The sequence below is a fragment of the Uloborus diversus genome, chromosome 1 (genome assembly GCF_026930045.1).
Source record: "Uloborus diversus isolate 005 chromosome 1, Udiv.v.3.1, whole genome shotgun sequence".
In the NCBI taxonomy this organism is placed as follows: domain Eukaryota; kingdom Metazoa; phylum Arthropoda; class Arachnida; order Araneae; family Uloboridae; genus Uloborus; species Uloborus diversus.
Genome location: NC_072731.1, coordinates 139,325,073 through 139,343,695, shown reverse-complemented (window position 1 = coordinate 139,343,695; position 18,623 = coordinate 139,325,073). Strand labels below are relative to the sequence as shown.

Genomic DNA, 18,623 nt, shown 5'->3' with positions numbered 1-18,623 from the left:
GAAATCTGGGATTTGAATACCAAACACTTAATAGTTACCAAACTAATCACAGTTAAAATTGCCTCTTAAGGCAAAAAAGAATTAAAAAACAATTTAAAACTGCAAAAAAAATCTTACTAATTCTGACATCAAGCTTTAGAAAAGCTTCTTTCTGGCTTTAACACAGGCAAATGTGTCAATCAAATAATCGAAATCTATGTTTGATGTCACAGAATTTTCAGTGGTCAATAAGGAAAACGCCTGTAAATTATCCTGAGAAACGCAGCTTCTCAAATGATTTTTTATTCTTTTCAAAAATGAAAAGGAACGTTCACTGGAACAGCTGCTGATAGGCAAGGTAAAAAGAAGCTGCAAGGGGTGAATCCACATTCGAAAATGTATGTGTAATGTTTAGTGATCTTATCCTTTTAAATCATTCTCCAGCAGAAGGGTTACCTTTTGCAAAAATTTGAAAGTGTGTTAACTCTTCTGGAAAATGTTCATCTATGTCATCCGAGTAATTATTTTGAAATTCCAGAGCTAAGGGACAACGACTTCTTTACGCGAATTGGTTTTAACTTTATGAGGTTTTGAGCTGATTTTTAAAAAAATTTGAGCCTCCTCTTCCTTAAAGTTGAGAAAAAGTAAAATGAGCTTTAAAAAAAAAAGGAAGTAAGTAAGTGAATTTAGGCTAGGCTATTTTGGTGCCCCTAAATTTGTGGTGCCCAGGTCCGTGGACCCGCCGGACAGTGCGTTAATCAGGCCCTGGTTAAATTTACTTCTGGAATGTTATAAAACAAAACAGACAGAACTTGTCCCTTAGAGAAAAGTTTGCAAGCTCGTAGTTTGGTGTTTTACGACTCCTATTAAAAATATCTCTTTTTTCGAACTTTGCAATTCCACTGCCATTTTTCGTTCCCTATGGAAGGACTATACTGCGCTCGCTGACCGGAATTTATTCGTACTGACATGTTTGAAGGTTTGCAAATTGCCACGGATAAGCCTTCCCCCCCCCCCAACATATGTTTTTTCTGTTTTCATTTGTTTTCTGTGCACTATTTACAGCTGTTTTGAGCTTCGCAAAGTATCGCGTCGCCAGCGTTCGCTTGCTTATGAATACACATGCTATTTACACGTTTAGGCCTTTAGGCGCAAGTCGGCACGGGTTATCGTGCTTCAAATTGCATGAAACTTTTTTTACAACGGTTTTGATATCAAAGGAAAAAAATAAGAGGGTATGCATTTAAAAAAAATGACTTTCATTTTTTTGGGACACCCTAGCATCCATATACCAGGCGAAACGAGTAACTATCAGGGACTTAAAAGATTTTAATGAAAATGGGAATTTTGAAAAGAATCGGGGGGGAAATTTCAAGCTGGTTTGAAACGCTGATGGGCAACTGTTCCTGCATTTTTGACATGTTTCTGGTAAAATAATCTAAAATTTGAGGAATCATTAAATTCTAGTGTCTTTCAATCTAATGGTAGAATGGAAATATGGGGAGGTGGGAGAGAAAAGAAAACAGAAAAATAATGGCGGCACGAATTTGCGAAAAAATGCTGCGCTTGAAAGAGGCTTAGTTCGCAAATTAACCAATGATACTGAGGTCTTAAAAGGTTTGCATCTTGGACAATCTAGGGGGGGGGGAGGAGGACTACTCAAACTCAAGGGCTCCAGAATAAAATATCAAAAAACTGAATTGAAAGTCATTTTTGAAGCTAGGAGTGGTTCGGAATTTTTCCTGTGCAAACTGTCAAAAATTTAGAAGGCAAAAATGTTAAGGCTATCTTTAATGATGTAAAAGTGGGGAGAGGGAGGTTTTAAAAAAAAATTGCAAACTGTAGGCTTAAAATGACTAATTTAGGCAATCTTTGGTGAATTAATGAGAAGTGGCTTTGGTGTTCTAGCCTGAAAATGTTTTGTAGCTGATGTATTAAAAACTATTTGTGGCTATACTTAAATTTCTTAAAAGAAAGGGAATTTGGGACCTTCTCCCGAAAAGTATTTGTAATTGAAGTCTTAAAACTTTTAGGCTGTCTATGTCAATGTCTAGAGGGGGGGGGGGGGTCTCTTCAGACGAAATTCCGAAACGGGAGTCTTAATAACGTAACTTTAGACCATCTTGGGGTTTGGGATCCTCCTTCCCAGAAAAATATTCAAAGCTGTGGTATTCACAACCAGTAGCGTAGCTACACTTTGTGCCGCTCGGGGCGATTCCTCAAATTGCCACCCTTTTGATGGGAAACAGTTGACACATTATAGAGTCAAAAGTATTTTAATAAGAGTTTAACAAACAAGAAAAGAAACTATTTTTTTTTTTTTCTTATTTTTCCTGGTGAAGAAAAAAAAGGAATTCAGAGCCCCACCGAAACATCCCAAAAGTTAAGTCAAAATTCGGAATTTTAAGCAGTTTTTCAATTATACGCTGATTTTGTGATAAAGGAGTCGGAGTTGTTAGAAAACATTCAGACTCCGAGCTTCTTTCTCTCATTTTCAGACTCTCCTTGCATTTTTAAAAAACTGACTACCAATTAGTTTGATTACATGTATAAAAAGATACTAATGAGAAAATAACTGCCATTATGGCAATCAACTAGCTTGAGTGCTTACCGAATTTTCTGTAGCCGTCCCCTAGTTTGCTTGTTTTTTAATTTAACTAATAGCAACCGTCAGCAGATGATTTTGTTGCCTAACATTTTCAATTACAGTCGAGTCCCGACTTCGCGAGGGATACTTTCCAAGACCCTTCGTGTAAGTTGAAATTTCGCGTTGAGGAAAAGAGTATGTATACGATTTTTTTTAAATAACATACCCAATTATTTTAGACACTTCAAACTGTTTTAGACCATTTCCTGACTATATAATACAGTTTCTTACATAAAGAGCAGCATTTTTACTGTATTTTTAAAGAAACTATATTACTTAACATAAAATACTGTTACGATGCGTAAGTTCAATATCAATGGGAGAGAAAGAGATAAAATAAAACGTACAGTATGTGGTAATAACAAAGCACTGCACTATAATAGTACTGTGCAGTAGATACAACTTGAAGATGATTTATGCTGCGCAATCAGATCGTTATTTCAAATATATTTTTGAATACTACAGTTGCTTCGCCTTTACTTTATAACCAGGGTTGTTTGGTTTAAATCAATTAGTTTTTTTAAAAAAACCATGCGGTTTTTTTTAAAAAAAGCCAAAAAAAAATCCATTTTACAGGTTTACATTGATTTCCCCACACATATTGAATAAGAAACAAATTAGGATTGGAAAAAGCTTCAAAGCAAGTCTTTTTGTTCAAGGCTTTCAACTAAATGATTTTTTTCTAAAGACTGTTGGAGAAAACAATGGTTCTTTTGGTTTAAAGCAAAATATTTTTAATCTGTTACAAACAAAAACTGTAAAATTACATTTATAAATAAATATACAGGGTGCCCGAAAAGTCCTTGACACATTTAACCTAAAATACCATTGTTATGTGTCGAGGACTTTTCGGACACCCTGTATATGTAATGTATTCAACGCATTTCAGAAATATGTGTATAAATCTTTTTACAATTACATAAAATCAACTTTACACCACAATAACATATGCATAAATACATAGCAACTTTTACGTTATAAATTAATATTATTTTTATGTTATTTAGTACTTTGAACAAAAAGCAAGTTTTGAAGCTTTTCCAGAGCCTAATCATTTTTTGAGTTATGAATGATATCTAAAAAAGACGGTTGCATTGCATTTTTCAAATTCTTTTTCCTAGCTTTTCCACCACTCAGTCACTGTTGCAGAAGATATAAAGTTTTTGGCAAAAAAAATTTCTTGAAATAGAATTTGCTGCACATTTATTTGTTCAAAAGAGTTTGCATTCAATATTTTTTAAACTTCAATGCTGGATGCAACATGTATGCCAATAAATAAGCTGTAATTTAAGCCCTGTTACACCAATTTTTGTATTTTTGATTTGGTTCTTTGTTTTAGCAATAGTTGATATCTTTTCCAAGTCTTCCCAAAATAAGAACGGAGTCGAGTATAGAGCAGCTCTTTTTTTTAAAACTTTGTCAGTACAACAGCAATCGATTTTTTTACTGTTCAATCATATACTGTTGTACATTTTGCTTTACTTCAATATTTGCGACATTGTGTATATAAAACTCAGCGTTATGTAAGATCAGAAAGAAAAAATATGAAAATTGTTCTTTTGAAAAGATTATGCTTAAAAATATAACTTTTACCTTTATTGGATAATTATTCATATTATGTTGGTTTTATAAAGTTTTTTTCTTGGATCTCCATTATATTTTATCTTAACCCGCATCACAACCACTTCTTGAAGTATTTCGTATCATAAAGGGTCTATATATACATGCATACTAATATGTTAATCAAGTCAAACATTTCAATCAATATTTCCCCGCAGAAAGCTATTTTAATTATTTAATTTAGTTACAAGATTTTGTTCTTATCTCTTTAATTAATCAAGAAATTAGGTACAATGTGACTATTGAATAACTTAATTAATGGAACCTTAATTACCTTCCGAAAATTAATTGTTTTTCTTGCAAATAGTATTTAATTCAAAAAAAAAAACGGTTTTAAACCAAAAAAACCTGGTTTAAACCAAAAAAACGTTTTTTTTTTTTTGGAAAACCCGGTTTTTTTACCAACCCTATTTATAACGTTGCCATCTGTGGTAACACCTCTCTTCCAGGGTCATTATAATACACAATACAAGAGCAGCTTCCAAAGTCATTGTAATTTGCTTAGACACTGCTGTGCAAACTTCATATAAAAACTAATTTCTCTGGACTTTTATGGATTTCCTTTTCTTAACTTTTAATCGTATCTGTATGCATGGAAGATTTACTCATGTCTAAAATACCTTTTCATAAATTGCCAAAAACTTACTATTTTTCTTTCCATCCTTACAATCTTTAAATAAAACAACGTGCTTAGGTGACACCCTATTTCATTACTTTCTTATTTGGAATTTAAAAAATAAATGAAGAAATGTGGAGTAGTAATTTGTACACACAAACAAAGAGATGTTCAGACTCGTGCAGTGTGGGAACTTGAAGTTCACGAAAGCAATATTTGGCGGGCGCACATCCGAATGAAGTAGTCAATAATGAAGCCCACATTTAACACCGCGATTCTTTTCCAAATATTTTCAAGTTACTAACGAGGAATTTGCAGTAGCTTTAAAATTCGTTGCTCGTGAAAAATTCGTGTTATAGCCATTTTGCGTAAGTCGAATCGCGTTGTAGCGGGAGTCGAATGTAATCACTTTCAAATAAAAATAGAAATGTAATGTTTTGTTCGATCTCAGTTATAAAATAGTGAAAGAAACGTAACAAATTAGTAAGTAGAGGCCCGTAGCTAAGGTTGAAACGTTTAAGGTTGATTGGCAAATTCCAAGAAGTTCTGGCGCGAAAGCATGAATCCAAAGGATCCAAAGATATAATCTAATGTTTTTTTTTCTTTATTAAGACTATTTCTATAAGCTTGGTTCTCACTAAAAAGTATGGAACAAAATAAGTGTAAATAATTTCTTGATTACGACACTCAATAATTGCGGTAAATTTTAAAATCTTTATATTAAGGTTAATTCAAAAACTGCCAATAAAATTCAATTTAAAAATTTAGCGAAGAAGAAATATAGGTATAGTAAAAGTTACTCGAACAAATTTGTATACAGCCGAATTTTGTGTAAAATTAGCTCTTAATGTATATGTGCCCTATTTTCGTTGAAATTTTATTGATGAAATATAATTTAAAATATATTTGCGAAAATTTTCAGAATTAAAATAGTTATATTTTTTTTAAACTCTGAAATTTACTTTGGGTGTCATCTACCAGATGGGTGTCACCCAGGGCAAACCACCCCCTCTCAAGAACTTGGATTTAGAAAAAAGGCTTTTTTTCTCTCAAATTACAGCTTTCCAAAATTAAAAGCACACAATTTGATCAATATCTATTAGTTAAACATTAAAAGGGATTTTTAAATCATCTCGCTCTTTAACTCGTAACTATTGGAAAATTTGATTTTTAAATTGAATTTCTAACGTTGTATGGCGTCTTAGCTTTACAATAAAAAACAAAATGCGAAATTTTCATAAAAAGGAATTAATACTTCAATCTCTTTTTGGAGGTTTTCCCCCTTCCCTTGAAGGGAGAGAGGGAGTTGAAAAAATACAATTAAAAAAAATCCGGAGTCGGAGTCGGGCGTTTCAAGATCCTGGGGTCGGAGTCGGCCATTTTCCTTCCGACTCCGCAGCCCTGCTTAAGAAGGATGTGATTCGGGGGCCTCCCTGGGATGAGGATTTAGTTCCCCTATTGCTTTTTTTAAATTAATGAATATTCGGAAGTGTACCTCATTTAAAAAATGTATCTACTCAAATGAAAATTATGGTGGAATGGTGCCGGTTTATTATCATTAGTCTTCCATACCCTTTCCCCACCTTTCCTTCTTTTCTCGTTTGTTGGTGCTACCTTGGGTAGGGACTTCCCGATCAGGACTGATTTATGTTGCAAAAGTAAAAATCTTATGTCCCAAGTGCTGCAATAAAAATGTTTACGATCGGCAAAAAACTAATGGCGAGGAGCCCTGAACGTTTTACCCCTAACATTATCCAACATTGTCTAAAATTATGTTTTTTTGAACTTCAATTTCGAAATGTTGCCGAAGGAGAGTACTTGAACCCCTCCTTTCCCTGACCCTCACCAAGATGGTCCACCATTGCGACTTTAATTTTAAAAAAAAACCCAGACCCCCGTTATGGACATTTTTTAGGTTTTTGTAATTATGATATCAAAACAACAATTTAAACTAAGTTTATGTTGTTAGAAAAGTCAAAAGTTTAAAATTTGAATCAAACACAGATTCAAAAACTGGCATAGTTAAAATCTAGCAATTTTTATTCACACAAATTTTTCCTGAAGCATGCATGCTTGTGGGGGGGGGGGTGAAAATATTTCCCGTCTTGAACACATAACGAAACTTGCACCCATAGTCCTCTTCCATTTCACTGTCTTTTTGGAGGAAACAAAAATTTCCTTTGGTTATAATTATGAACCGATAGACTCCATTATGTTTAAACAGTATTTAGAAAGGGGGAAAAAATTGGCATAATGCACTCTGTAACAAAAAAAATCGACGTACCAAAAAGCAATCATGCGATTGCTTTGAAATTTCGTATGCATTAGTGTTTTGACCAGATATGCAAATGATTAAAATTTGGTGTCCAATGAATGAATAGTTAGATCTCCAGGGCATCAGGGCATTGAAACTGCACATCCAGAAGATGTATGTAAGGGGCAGTTCTTCAACGGTTGTTAAATTTTCGGTTTGATTGTGATCAGATTACCTTTTAACAACTTAACAAATGCCTCCCTACAGGGTTCGTGCACATTACGAGCAACTGTCAAAATTTGAGGGAAGCCGTATCATTGGATAGAAGGAGGCCGGTTGGACAAGTCAAAGAATCGCTCAGCATTTGAGTTGAAGGGTCAAAGCAGTGTGATGATTGGAAGATGCAGGCAAGGATGGGTGGAAAATGGCAATGTTCAGCGTCAGGATGGTAGCGGTCGACCTAGGGCCACAACAGATCGTAAGGACAGAGTGATTGTCCGATCAGGTGTCGTAGCGCCTTCTTCATCTCCATCAACCATCAGATATTCAACCCAAACACCAGTGTCCAGCATGACCATAGGCGGATTTAGGATTGAGTTCCTGGGGGGGGCAGGATTTTTTTTTTTTTTTTTTGGAGCAACATTTTTAATTCCTCCCCCCTCCCATGATTTTGTCTGTTTTCTGCGATGCGTAAGGCCATTCTTTACTTTTTATGTGTCGTTTCCATTACTGTGTGTAATCATGCTGTCCTTTTTAAATTGACCTTAAAAGAGAGGGGGCTGGTATTAAGAGAGTAACGCAGTGCTCCCTTTTAAGTGGGATATAGAATATCTCCAGTTTTAGGGGGCCCGGGGGTTACTCGCCCGGAGGAAATTATCTAAAATGGATATAAAATTCTGCATTTTGAAGTCTTATAAGGGTTAATTGGAAATAATAGGCAAATAATTTTTTTTAAAGATATACGCTTTAAAAGTGCTTTGTGATGCAAGTTAATACTTTAAAAGAAATGGTGCACATATTTAGAGAATAGGTATCAAGAGAGTAACATACTACCCATTTGAACAATTCTTAATTTATACACTTGATAAGAAATAAAATTGAAGCACACTTTGCTTAGGAGTTTCAAAGACTTGTCTAATTATTTTCAAGGTTTGGTTGGTTAGATTGGGTTTTTCATTCAAGAGCCCTTGTAGGCTATACTGCGCCAATTCTTTTCAGGAATTTTAGAACCTATTAATAATTTGCACTTTCCAGCCTCTGAAATTGAGTAGTAGATTATACACTTGTAACAGTAGTGTTCAATCTTTGTAAGAAACGGCTATTTTGAGTTTAAAAGAAAAAATAAACTTTAATTTCCTATTCAAAAAAGAAAAAAATGATTTTTTTTTTTTTGTAAGATTTTGGAAGATAAGTTGTTACTATATAAACGCTTCCCAAAACTGGGGAGCATTGTCCCCTTCGCCCCCCCCCCCCCTATAAATCCACCCATGCTCTTCTAAACTATTCAAAAACGAAAAAATAATGATTTTTTTTTAATTTTTGGAAGATGTGTTGTTACTACATAAAGTCCTCCCAAAACTGGGGGGGGGGCATTGCCCCCCTCTGACCCCCTATAAATCCGCCCATGAGCATGACCATTTACAGACAGTTGAGACGTCGAAATCTGCGCTTGCGAAGACCGTTACGCCACCTGCCACTAATGCCTGCACACTTTTGAGCCAGATTACAATGGTGTATGGCTCGATCAGGTTGGAATGATGACAATTGGGGATGTATAGTCTTTAGCGACAAATCCTGCTTCCAACTCTGTCCTGACAATCATTGATGGACACCCAGGGCAGAGAGGGGATCCTGCTTTTACTGTTTCACGCCACACATGCCTTCAATAAGGCATTACGGTCTGGGGTGCAATTTCCTTTGATAGTCGGACACCTTTGCCCGTAATTAGAGGTACACTTACTGCACAGCAGTACGAACATTAAATCTTTCAGGTATTTGCCTACTATTGTCATTTCTTTTTCTTCTAATTAATTTTATATTTTTACTGTAGACTGATTAGTGAAAAAACTGTGGAAGAAAATATTCTGAAAAAAGCTAATCAAAAACGAATCCTGGGTGATTTAGCAATTGAAGGAGGAAATTTTACTACTGCTTTCTTCAAAAAAGTAAGTTTTTTTTTTTTTTTTTTTTTTTTTTTTTTTTTTTTTTTTTTTTTTTTTTTTTTTTTAATACAATGAGTTATGCACTATACTTTTGATGTTTGAAATGTAAATATGCTTTGTCTTTTTAAATCATTCAGTAATATGTGCTATACTTTTCAGTTCATGTTACTACAAAAGTTTTTTTTTTTTTTTCAAACTGTTAATTAATCTACAGTTCTTTTCAGTTTTTATGAAAAATATATGATGAATATGTTGAAAAAATAATCACTAAATAGAATAAAATGTAAAATAAAGCAATAAGTGAAAGATAATGATAAATATAAATGTTGAATGTAAGGTTTGGGTGGGAAGGAGACGAGCCTTGGCAAAAGCACCTCATCCCCCCCCCCTTTCAACTATTACAAAATAATTAATGTAATCACCTATGCATAAACAAAATAATTAATGTAATCACCTATGCATAAACTGAAGTCATATAAAAATCTTAAATTAAAAGCAGTTATCAGGGTTTGTACGCCCTTGAAAAACCTTAAAAAGTACTTGGAAAAAAAATGTTTATTTTCAAGTGCTTGAAAACCTTGGAAAAGTTTCTTAGTGCTTAAATTCTCTCAAAAATCACCGGATTCTGCTTTAAAGTTTCAAAAAAGTATTTCACCAATGTAATTTTCTGAACATGTGTTCAATATGCAACATCACAAAAAATTGCTTCCATCTTTGGGATTTCAATCATTTTGCATCTTGTAAATATTTTGATCTTTTTTACAACCGAAAGATATTTTGACACATGGTGACTTAGATTAGTTTATTTTTTGTTTAATTTCATGAATTAACAAAGAAATTAATTTTGAAACTATGCCAACATTGAACTTACTCGAATTTTGCGGAAAATTGCTTTTGTGTTTGAAATTTCAATCTTTTTTCATCCTACAAATTTTTTAATATTTTGGCTAATAATATTTTCGCATATGCTACCTTAGAATAATATTTTTTTGTTCAATTTTAATAAAAAGCAAATAAATTTATTTTATGGGATACATGCTAACGTTGAACAAACTCAGACTTCACAAAAAATTGCTTTTCGTGTTTGAAATTTCAATCTTTTTGCATCTTGCAAATACAGTGAAACCTGTGTAAGTTGACCACTCGTGGTGCAGTACTTTGGGGTCAACTTATAAAGGTCATTATCAAGCCCAGATCTGCGTACCTGCAGTGCGAGAGGCCCGCGTCCTTAAAGGAGCTACCGGCCCTAGACATTGAAGAAAAGATAGAAAAAAAAACTAGCATTAAGACTTATTCACTTTACTAATAGACACTGCTGGCCACTAGGGAAGGGCCCTATATATTTTGTTGCAGGGGAATCAAAATGTATAGATCCAGACCTGCTCTTTTTAGCACCATTTCTGTGTTGTCACAAGATATTGCATCTGAAAGGAAAGACTTTGAACTTTTCTACTGACACCTGTTTTCATTGAACAGAGTACAAATAGCTATCTCAAATAGAACAACAAATGAAAAACAAGTTTGGGGAATAAAGAGCAGCATTAAGCTTTATGTTGCTGTTTAGTTAATAAAATGCTGTTCTGTCATCAAAGCATTAAAAACATTCTTGGAAAGCTTTGAAAAAAAAATAATAATAAATAAATAATAAAATAAAATAATTTACTGAAGAAAGTTAAAAAAAAAAAAAATAAACCAAGTGCTCAACTTACAAAGGGTGTTTACAATACTCCAAACCAAATTAGGCAAACATTAGTGGTCGAGATAGAGAGGTGGTCAAGTTACAGAGGTTTTCCTTCATTATGTGAGATAGGACTAATTCGATTCCTGACAAAAGTGGTCAACTTACAAGGGTGGTCAACTTTGCAGGTTTTACTGTAATTAAATATATTGACTAATCAAACATTATTTTCATATAGTCTACCTTAGATTATCACATTTTATGTTTAATTTTAGTAAAATCTAAATTTATTTTATTGGAAATATGACAACATTGAACGTAATTCGCGAAAATTTGCTTCCTTTGTTTGAGATTTCAATCCTTTTGCATCTTGTAAATATTTTTATTTTTGGCAACTAGAAGTTATTTTGACACATGGTACATCAGATTAGCTTATTTTATTTTTTATTTTAATGACTAAAGAAGTAAAGAATTAATTACTTTGGTCTTGTTAAATTATATGCTTATTTATTTTTGCAATTTTGAATTTAATTATTATTTCGGTAATTTTCGGTCATAACAGCTTTTTTTGAAAAATTTTTTAATCTAAGCAATTGAGCACCCTATAATATATATCAGCGAAATGAACTTAGAGCTGCAAAAGGATAGTAAAGGTAGGGAAAAAGTATGATCGCTTCAGATAGGATTACCAACTTCAAAATTATCACCCCACTTGGCCACTTAGCTTCTGGTGTATAACCTTCATGTTTAACTCTAACTTTGGGAGAAAATTATATGGGTTTGATTTTTAATGCTAACAAGGATTATTAACTTCAAGAACGCTAATTTCAAGTTTTTAAAGCAAAATTCCATTTTCTTTTATGAATCAAAAATTAAAATGCTGAATCGATGGTTTAATTTATTATTTTTTTGGTATAAATATTTTTTATCAAAAACATTTCTTTTACGAGTCGTTTTTATACTTTTGATACCCTCGCTTTGAGAATTGCAATCTCTTTGCATCCACTATGGGAATCCGATTTTTCGAATTTTTGATGTTTAGTACACTTTGTTAAGAGGTAAACAAATAAAATCTCTTTTTATTTTTGTTAAAATCACGGAATTTATAAGTTTTAAACGAAATTCTATGCTTTTTAAGAGTGTCTTGGATCAAAAAGTTAAATGCTGACCCCCCCCCCCCCCCTCCCCTTGTCTGATTTTTTTTTTTTTTTTTGTTACAATTATTTTAAATACTATACAAAAATATTTGTAGTATAATTTAAGATTTTGTGGAATGGTAGATAAATGTTGATACTTGAGAGGGACCCCCCCCCCCCAACACACACACACACACAAAATACTAGAATAACACCCCAGAATAATATTCTCAACATAGAAGAGGAAAACACTCAACTTTAAATTGAATTGATGCAGTTGTGCCATCTCTAAATTCCAAAATTTCTTTTTAACAAAAAAAAAAAAAATTCCCCAAAATTATTTGATTTTTCACAAAAAATGGACCCTGTGAAAAATCCTGGACAGACCCCTTATGATAGTTTTATACAGGCTGATATTATTGTAACTGTATTATTTCAAGTCCTTTCCTTAAGGTCAAAGAATCGAGTTTGGGTGTAATTAAACAGAAGTACTTAAAAAGAAATTCTCTTATGAATTTTTTTATTGGTGCATCTTTCAGAACACTATTCATGAGCTGTTTGGCATTGAAGATGTGCGAGACTTATCAACAGCACCTCAGGAGTGTAAAAAAATTGAAGTTATTACTGACCATGGAAATGATGAAAAGTTTTCACAATCACAACTTGAACAGGCAAGTTTCTTGGAATTTTTTGCTATGAATTTTGGTTTTTCTTCCATTGTGTGTTATTTCTAATAGTTTTCTTTTTAGGCCCTAGGTATGGCTGAGGAGGAATCAGATTTGCAAGCAGCAAAAACAGCTCATGCTGAAGCTGCTGCTGAACTTGCTGAATTTGATGAATCTATTCCATTAGATACTGACAGTAGGGAAAATGAAGAAAAATCTCCTGCGGAAGAAGAGTTAGAAAAGTTAATGGAACAGGTAAAATATTCTTTTTTGTAGATAAAACAATTGTTTAAAAGCGAATGAAAGACCGGATGTTCGAAAAGCGGTTTTTTTACACCTTTTTTGGGAGAAAATCAGTATTGATTTCAAACTAACTCAAGTTATGTTATAATTCAGGGAATATTTGGCAATATGGCAAGCTTTTGATCGCCAACAAGTTGGCAACAAATTTGGCAAAAAAAAAGATATATTTCAAATCTGGTTTTAATTTGGTGCTATTGTGCAATATTTAGGGAGTTAACCATCGACTCTCATTAAAATTGTCGATATTCGGAATATAAATCTCCGTAAAACTCTTTTACTTTGGTACACGACAAACTGGGGGAGGGGGATATTTAAAATGTTTCTTTGCTTACTCTAAGATATTATTATCATTAAATTAAGGCATAAAATGAAGTCGTGAGGCACACATCAACTCATTTACTTTCACATACTGGCATAAGTGTTTTGTTTATGCTTTTAGATTGTTTAAATTTATTTATGTAAACAAACTGGAAATCATTACTCTGTGCCTGGTATTTTAAGAAACTCATTTGTTCTAGTTTCCACCCTCTCTGTAAAGCAATGGAAATAATATCTAACTGACTGATATACAAGGTTTAGGGGTGGAAAATCCGTAAAACTTGCGGATGTCACTTAAACTTTATATGTTTACTGATAGTCTCCCAATATTTAGGGTTTTTGGGTAAGTTTCGCTTTGTAACTTTTTTCAATCAAATCATAACTATTTGTTCAAAAAAATCTTCCAAAAAGTAAAACAAACCTCAGATTCGCTTGAAAAGTAGCCAAATAAAACGTTCCCTTCCCCCAAGCTTCCTCCTAAACACAACTGGCCATTTTGCCTCATCTTTTCTTCAGAGCATTTATGCGGCTGCAGTGTTGCCAGATAGGTAATTTTTTCCTCCTAGCTAGCCGCAGAAGGAAGCTGTTTTGTTTCAATCCACTTGCTCTCTGGAAAGATCTGGCAACCCTAACCACTCCCAGCTTCGTTTCTGTAAGCTCCAGGTTCTTTTTTCGATGCATGGGTAAAGAACGAGGTGGCGCAAAATGAGTTCCAAAACATGTGTTTGTTTATTTTGTATTGCGTTCTACAAATGGAGTCAGAAAAAGCAAATAAAAGGTATTTTCAAATGGACAAGGAGTCATATACTGTTGAATTTCTGCATTTAAAAAGTGGGATAAGAAAGGGGGGGAAATATGAGCATTGTGAGATTTGTGTTTAGTGGCTTAATAATTTCTCACGGCGGTCGAAGTGATGTAGATCGCCATGTGACTGGAGGAGTCCATTTTTGTAATGTAGAAGCGGCCAAAAGAGAGCCAACTAACTGTAGTAATATACCTTACAAATAATTTTTTTTTTTTAATTTAAAGCATTATCTAACATCAGCATTTGTTTCAACTTGAAGAAAGTGATGCCGTATCGATGTCATTTAAAACATCATTGTTCTTTGTATTATGGGGATCCGATATTCATTTCACACTCGTCAAAATCGAATGAGTGCTGCAAATTATGTGCTGAATCTTGGTAATCAGGATTGTCTATGTCATCATCCAAGTCAGTATCTTCATCATGTAACTCTCCTAAAAGTTTTTTTATTTCTTTATCAGTCAGTCCCCAGCGTCGACTCATCTTTAGTTTGAATTAATTTCTAAAATCAAAAGTAAAATATATAAATTTCAAACGAAACTGAAAAACAGAATATCAAGCTACATGATACATAGGACTGCTGGGACAATGTTTTCCCTCTATCCAAGACAAAAGGGACACATATGTCCTGATAATAAAAACAGAAGTAAAAATTTGCTACTTTCAGGTTTATTAGAGATAACCCACTGTGTAAGTAACATATCTAACCTTATTTCAATCAAAGTTGAATCTAAAAAATGTGGTATTTTCCAAAAATATAGTTTCTTGGTACCGCCATCTACCCTCAGGGAATGAAAATAATGTGAAAAGTATTGGCAAGACTGGTAGGAACGTCTCCCATTAGACAAAGAAGAGTTGCCTTCCCAAAAGACTTTTTTGAAATTTGCTTGGGACATATGTGTCCCGTCAGGTGCGGAAGGGTTAAGCCTTCTTTCCTGCTTTTTTTCCTTATACATTAAAGTTGGCTGAAAAGGATAATGAATAAATTTGGTAAGCCGCAAGAGTCAAAGAATAAAGTGTTGAGAGACGGTTGTGGAGAGAAAGGAATAAATTTTACTCCAAAGTATTGCTGAAATTTAACTGTCAAACCCCTAAAGTTTTTGAAAGGTTTACTATTGCCCATGTGCTTTAAATTAAAAGTATGTTTCATATTAGAGCTAAATAGCTTGACAACCTTTTAAATTCCTATTTCTCACGTTTAAAATGGAGAAAAGGCTTATTACAGATTCTGAAGAGGCAAATTGGCTTGACCTCCTATTGGCTTTTTCAGGAACCTCTCTGGTTTGGATATTAAAATGCAAGTGCTTTCTTATCCTATGTTGTTGTTTTTTTTTTCTTTTTCTAACATTCCGGAGATTAAAGAAATGATTTTAGAAATACTAGGCTTTATCTTCACAAGATCAGGTCTGCTTCAATAATTATCAGGTCTACTATAATAGAATGCAACTCCAATTTTAACTTGCTATTGGTTATTTGTATGGTAGCGACAGGGTTGGCAAGTTTCTGCCGAGGCGGTCTAAACCACTGGCAGAAACTGGTTAAAACCGGCATGGCAAAAACCACTTTCTGCCACATTTGCGGCAGAAACTGGCAAACACTCACAAAATGACAAAAAAAAAATTACTGACATACATTGTTTTAACCCTGCAGTTGCCTCTTAGAAAAGGTGTTTTCTAAACTCTAAACGGTTTCTCAATTTAATGTGCACAAACAAGAAATTTTAGAATATTTTTGCTGCAGAAGAGCTTGTAGGCAATGCATCAAGGAACAAGCAATGTTTGTGAAACTTTCATCTATTGTATATTTTTCTAAACTGGTCCACCATGTAGTAACTGGGGTAATGGTAAAAATTTGACTGGAAAAATAAGTTTTGAGAAATAGGGCCAAATGGCCAATTTATTTTATAAAGCTGTGACATAGCGACACAATCTACTTTAATACTGGTAAGTAAAATTCTGGCACTTTCTTGAAGCACAGAATAATTTCAATCACAAGCAATTTAGATGAAGTATATAAGCAAGCAAATTGCAATCAGTGATGCCTTTTTAATTCTGTATGTCACTCCTATTTCGTGAGCACCCGTATTATTTCTTGTCCTTTGTTCTATTAATCCAAATTTTTCGAGCATCTGCAATTGAAAAGTTCCTTTCTGAACTAAATCAAGAGCACTAGCATAGGATTTTATTTTTTAAAATGATGAAATGGAAGTTTCATTTTTTAGTTAACTTAAACAAATATCATTCAATAATTACTTTAGTTATTTAAGATGCTTTTAAGTTTTTGCCAGTTTCAGCCGGTTTTTACCGGTTATAACCAGTTTTTGCCACTGGCACGGCAAAAACTAGTTTCTGCCGGCAGAAAGCCAACCCTGGGTAGCGAAGTGAGTTCTTCAGGACTACGGCATTGTGCACAAATCTAGTAATCCCAGCAGTTTGTTGTCCATATTTGCAATGTTGAGATAAGGCTGAAAGTAGGATATTTTATCTGTTGAAAAGTTTTTTTTTTTTTTTTTGCTTTAAAATTAAAACAGTTTAATTTTAATGTAATGATATTAATTTTTTTAATTTATATTTTAAGGCACGTTTCCATGAAAGGGGGAAAAAAAGCATAAAAGGAAGCCCAATGCATTTTTAAAATGTTACTAAAAACAAAAAAGGGGGGGGGTTCAGATTGAGACATTCGTGTGTCTGTCAGTCTATCTCCCCCCCCCCCTATAACTTTTGAGTCAATAGTCAGATTTCTGCAAACTTTTTTTATGAAATATTAATCCTTGCATTTCCTCCTGCTATTGTTTTCAATAGATTTATGTAACTGTTTGTTTTCAGTTGACGCCTGTTGAAAAGTATGCTGTGCAATTTCTAGAGTCTTTGCAAGAGCCTGTTTCTTTGGAGCAGCTTAAGGTATGAAATTTATTGTAAAATGTTGTATAGTAATAGAGTTTCAAACGTCTGAGGCTCTGTTTCGAATTGAGATACTATATTTTCATTTCATTCAGTTTTTTTAACAGTTGTTGCATTAAATGTTTGCATTAAAACTTAAAATCAAAACCTTTTGCTGTTGTAAAACTTCCTTAATTTAGGAAGTCATTTTTCTGCTTTAACTAGTGCCAAAGAAAAAATTGGCTGAGAAAAAGTTATTTTAATGTTTTGTGCGTCAAAACAAAAAAATTTACTTGAAGTATAACTTCAATTTAATGATTCATTTTACTGGTCCAAATTTGATTGCATTGAATGTCTATACTCTTTGATTTAACGATAACTTTTTCTAGTCCCTTGACAATCATTAAATCCGGATTAAACTGTATTTATTTGTTTATTTTCACAATTCTCTTGTTCTAAAGATGAATGATGGTTCGACTTTTAGACCATAAGAAAAAAATTTACGTATGCCATTATTACTTTTTTACACGCCTGACTCAATTTGTTTAGATAAACAATTCAAAAAATTGTAAATTTTTAAAACTTGTTCTTTGCAAAAAGTATGAACCCTGTCCATGTTAGGTCTAAAGGATGTTAGGTAGACATGCTAAATTGATTGTATAAAAACCTAATGCTGACAGAATGTTCGTTATGTTACCAACTGCCTGCATAAAGGAAAAATATGGTTAAGAAAACAATCCAACTTACATAAGATGCTAAGTTATGGAGTAAATTACAGTAAAACTATGAAATCTTGCAGAAACACAATAAATCAAGTATTAATTATCTCAAAATATCAAAACTAGTCTTAAGCAAGACTTGTCTTTTTTATTTAGTTCCGGAGGGTCTCGCCTATCAGCTCAATTGTACAGAAAAAGTAATGGAATTCTTCTGTTCTGCCTTCCCTTTCCCTATAGATTTTAACAGGGGATAAGGCAACTCTCTGATTGTAAGATAATGAAGTTGTTAAAATTTGTGTTATTCTATCTGAAATGAAAACAGAGAGTGATAACACTATATAATGTAGATAAAGTAAAATGAAGGTATTTTTTTACATTGACGAAAAAGGAATGGGTGTGAGTTTCTTGTGTTATGTGTTTAAAAAATTGCTCTTTTTTTTTAAAGCTATGTTTTTTCTACTAAATAAAATTTGTGCGGACCTTCAATTACACAAATATGCCGTTTACATCAAATTTTGGAAAGAGAACATCTACAAATAAAAAGATTATGTAATATTTAAAAGAATCAATTTTAAGTTTAATTACTTTTGTAAGTGTACAGTACAGGGTGTGTCCTGAAAATAGTAGCACTCATTTAAATATATTTATATGTATATATAGTACAAACATTTAGAAGTAGCAGCTTTCTGCATCTAGACTCTTCTGCCCACGAGTTTTCCAGTTTTTGCATACTTCCAGTAATGCTGTTTAGCTTCTTTCTCAAAGCTTTTGAGCTGCCTCTATTAAGCCATGATACTTCCCCTTAAGCGTGACTAAAGCATCATATTGTTCAATAGTCGGGG

General features: G+C 33.3%; 1 protein-coding gene across 1 annotated transcript in view; it reads left to right on the top strand.

Moving 5' to 3' along the window:
* Window positions 1-18,623, top strand: part of LOC129232473 (helicase domino-like) — a 295,627-nt gene that overhangs the window by 166,364 nt on the left and 110,640 nt on the right. The window contains exons 25-28 of the mRNA XM_054866621.1: window positions 9,167-9,281; window positions 12,632-12,763; window positions 12,842-13,012; window positions 17,009-17,083. Coding sequence (XP_054722596.1) covers window positions 9,167-9,281; window positions 12,632-12,763; window positions 12,842-13,012; window positions 17,009-17,083 — 493 coding nt within the window. The remainder of the gene's footprint in view (window positions 1-9,166; window positions 9,282-12,631; window positions 12,764-12,841; window positions 13,013-17,008; window positions 17,084-18,623) is intronic.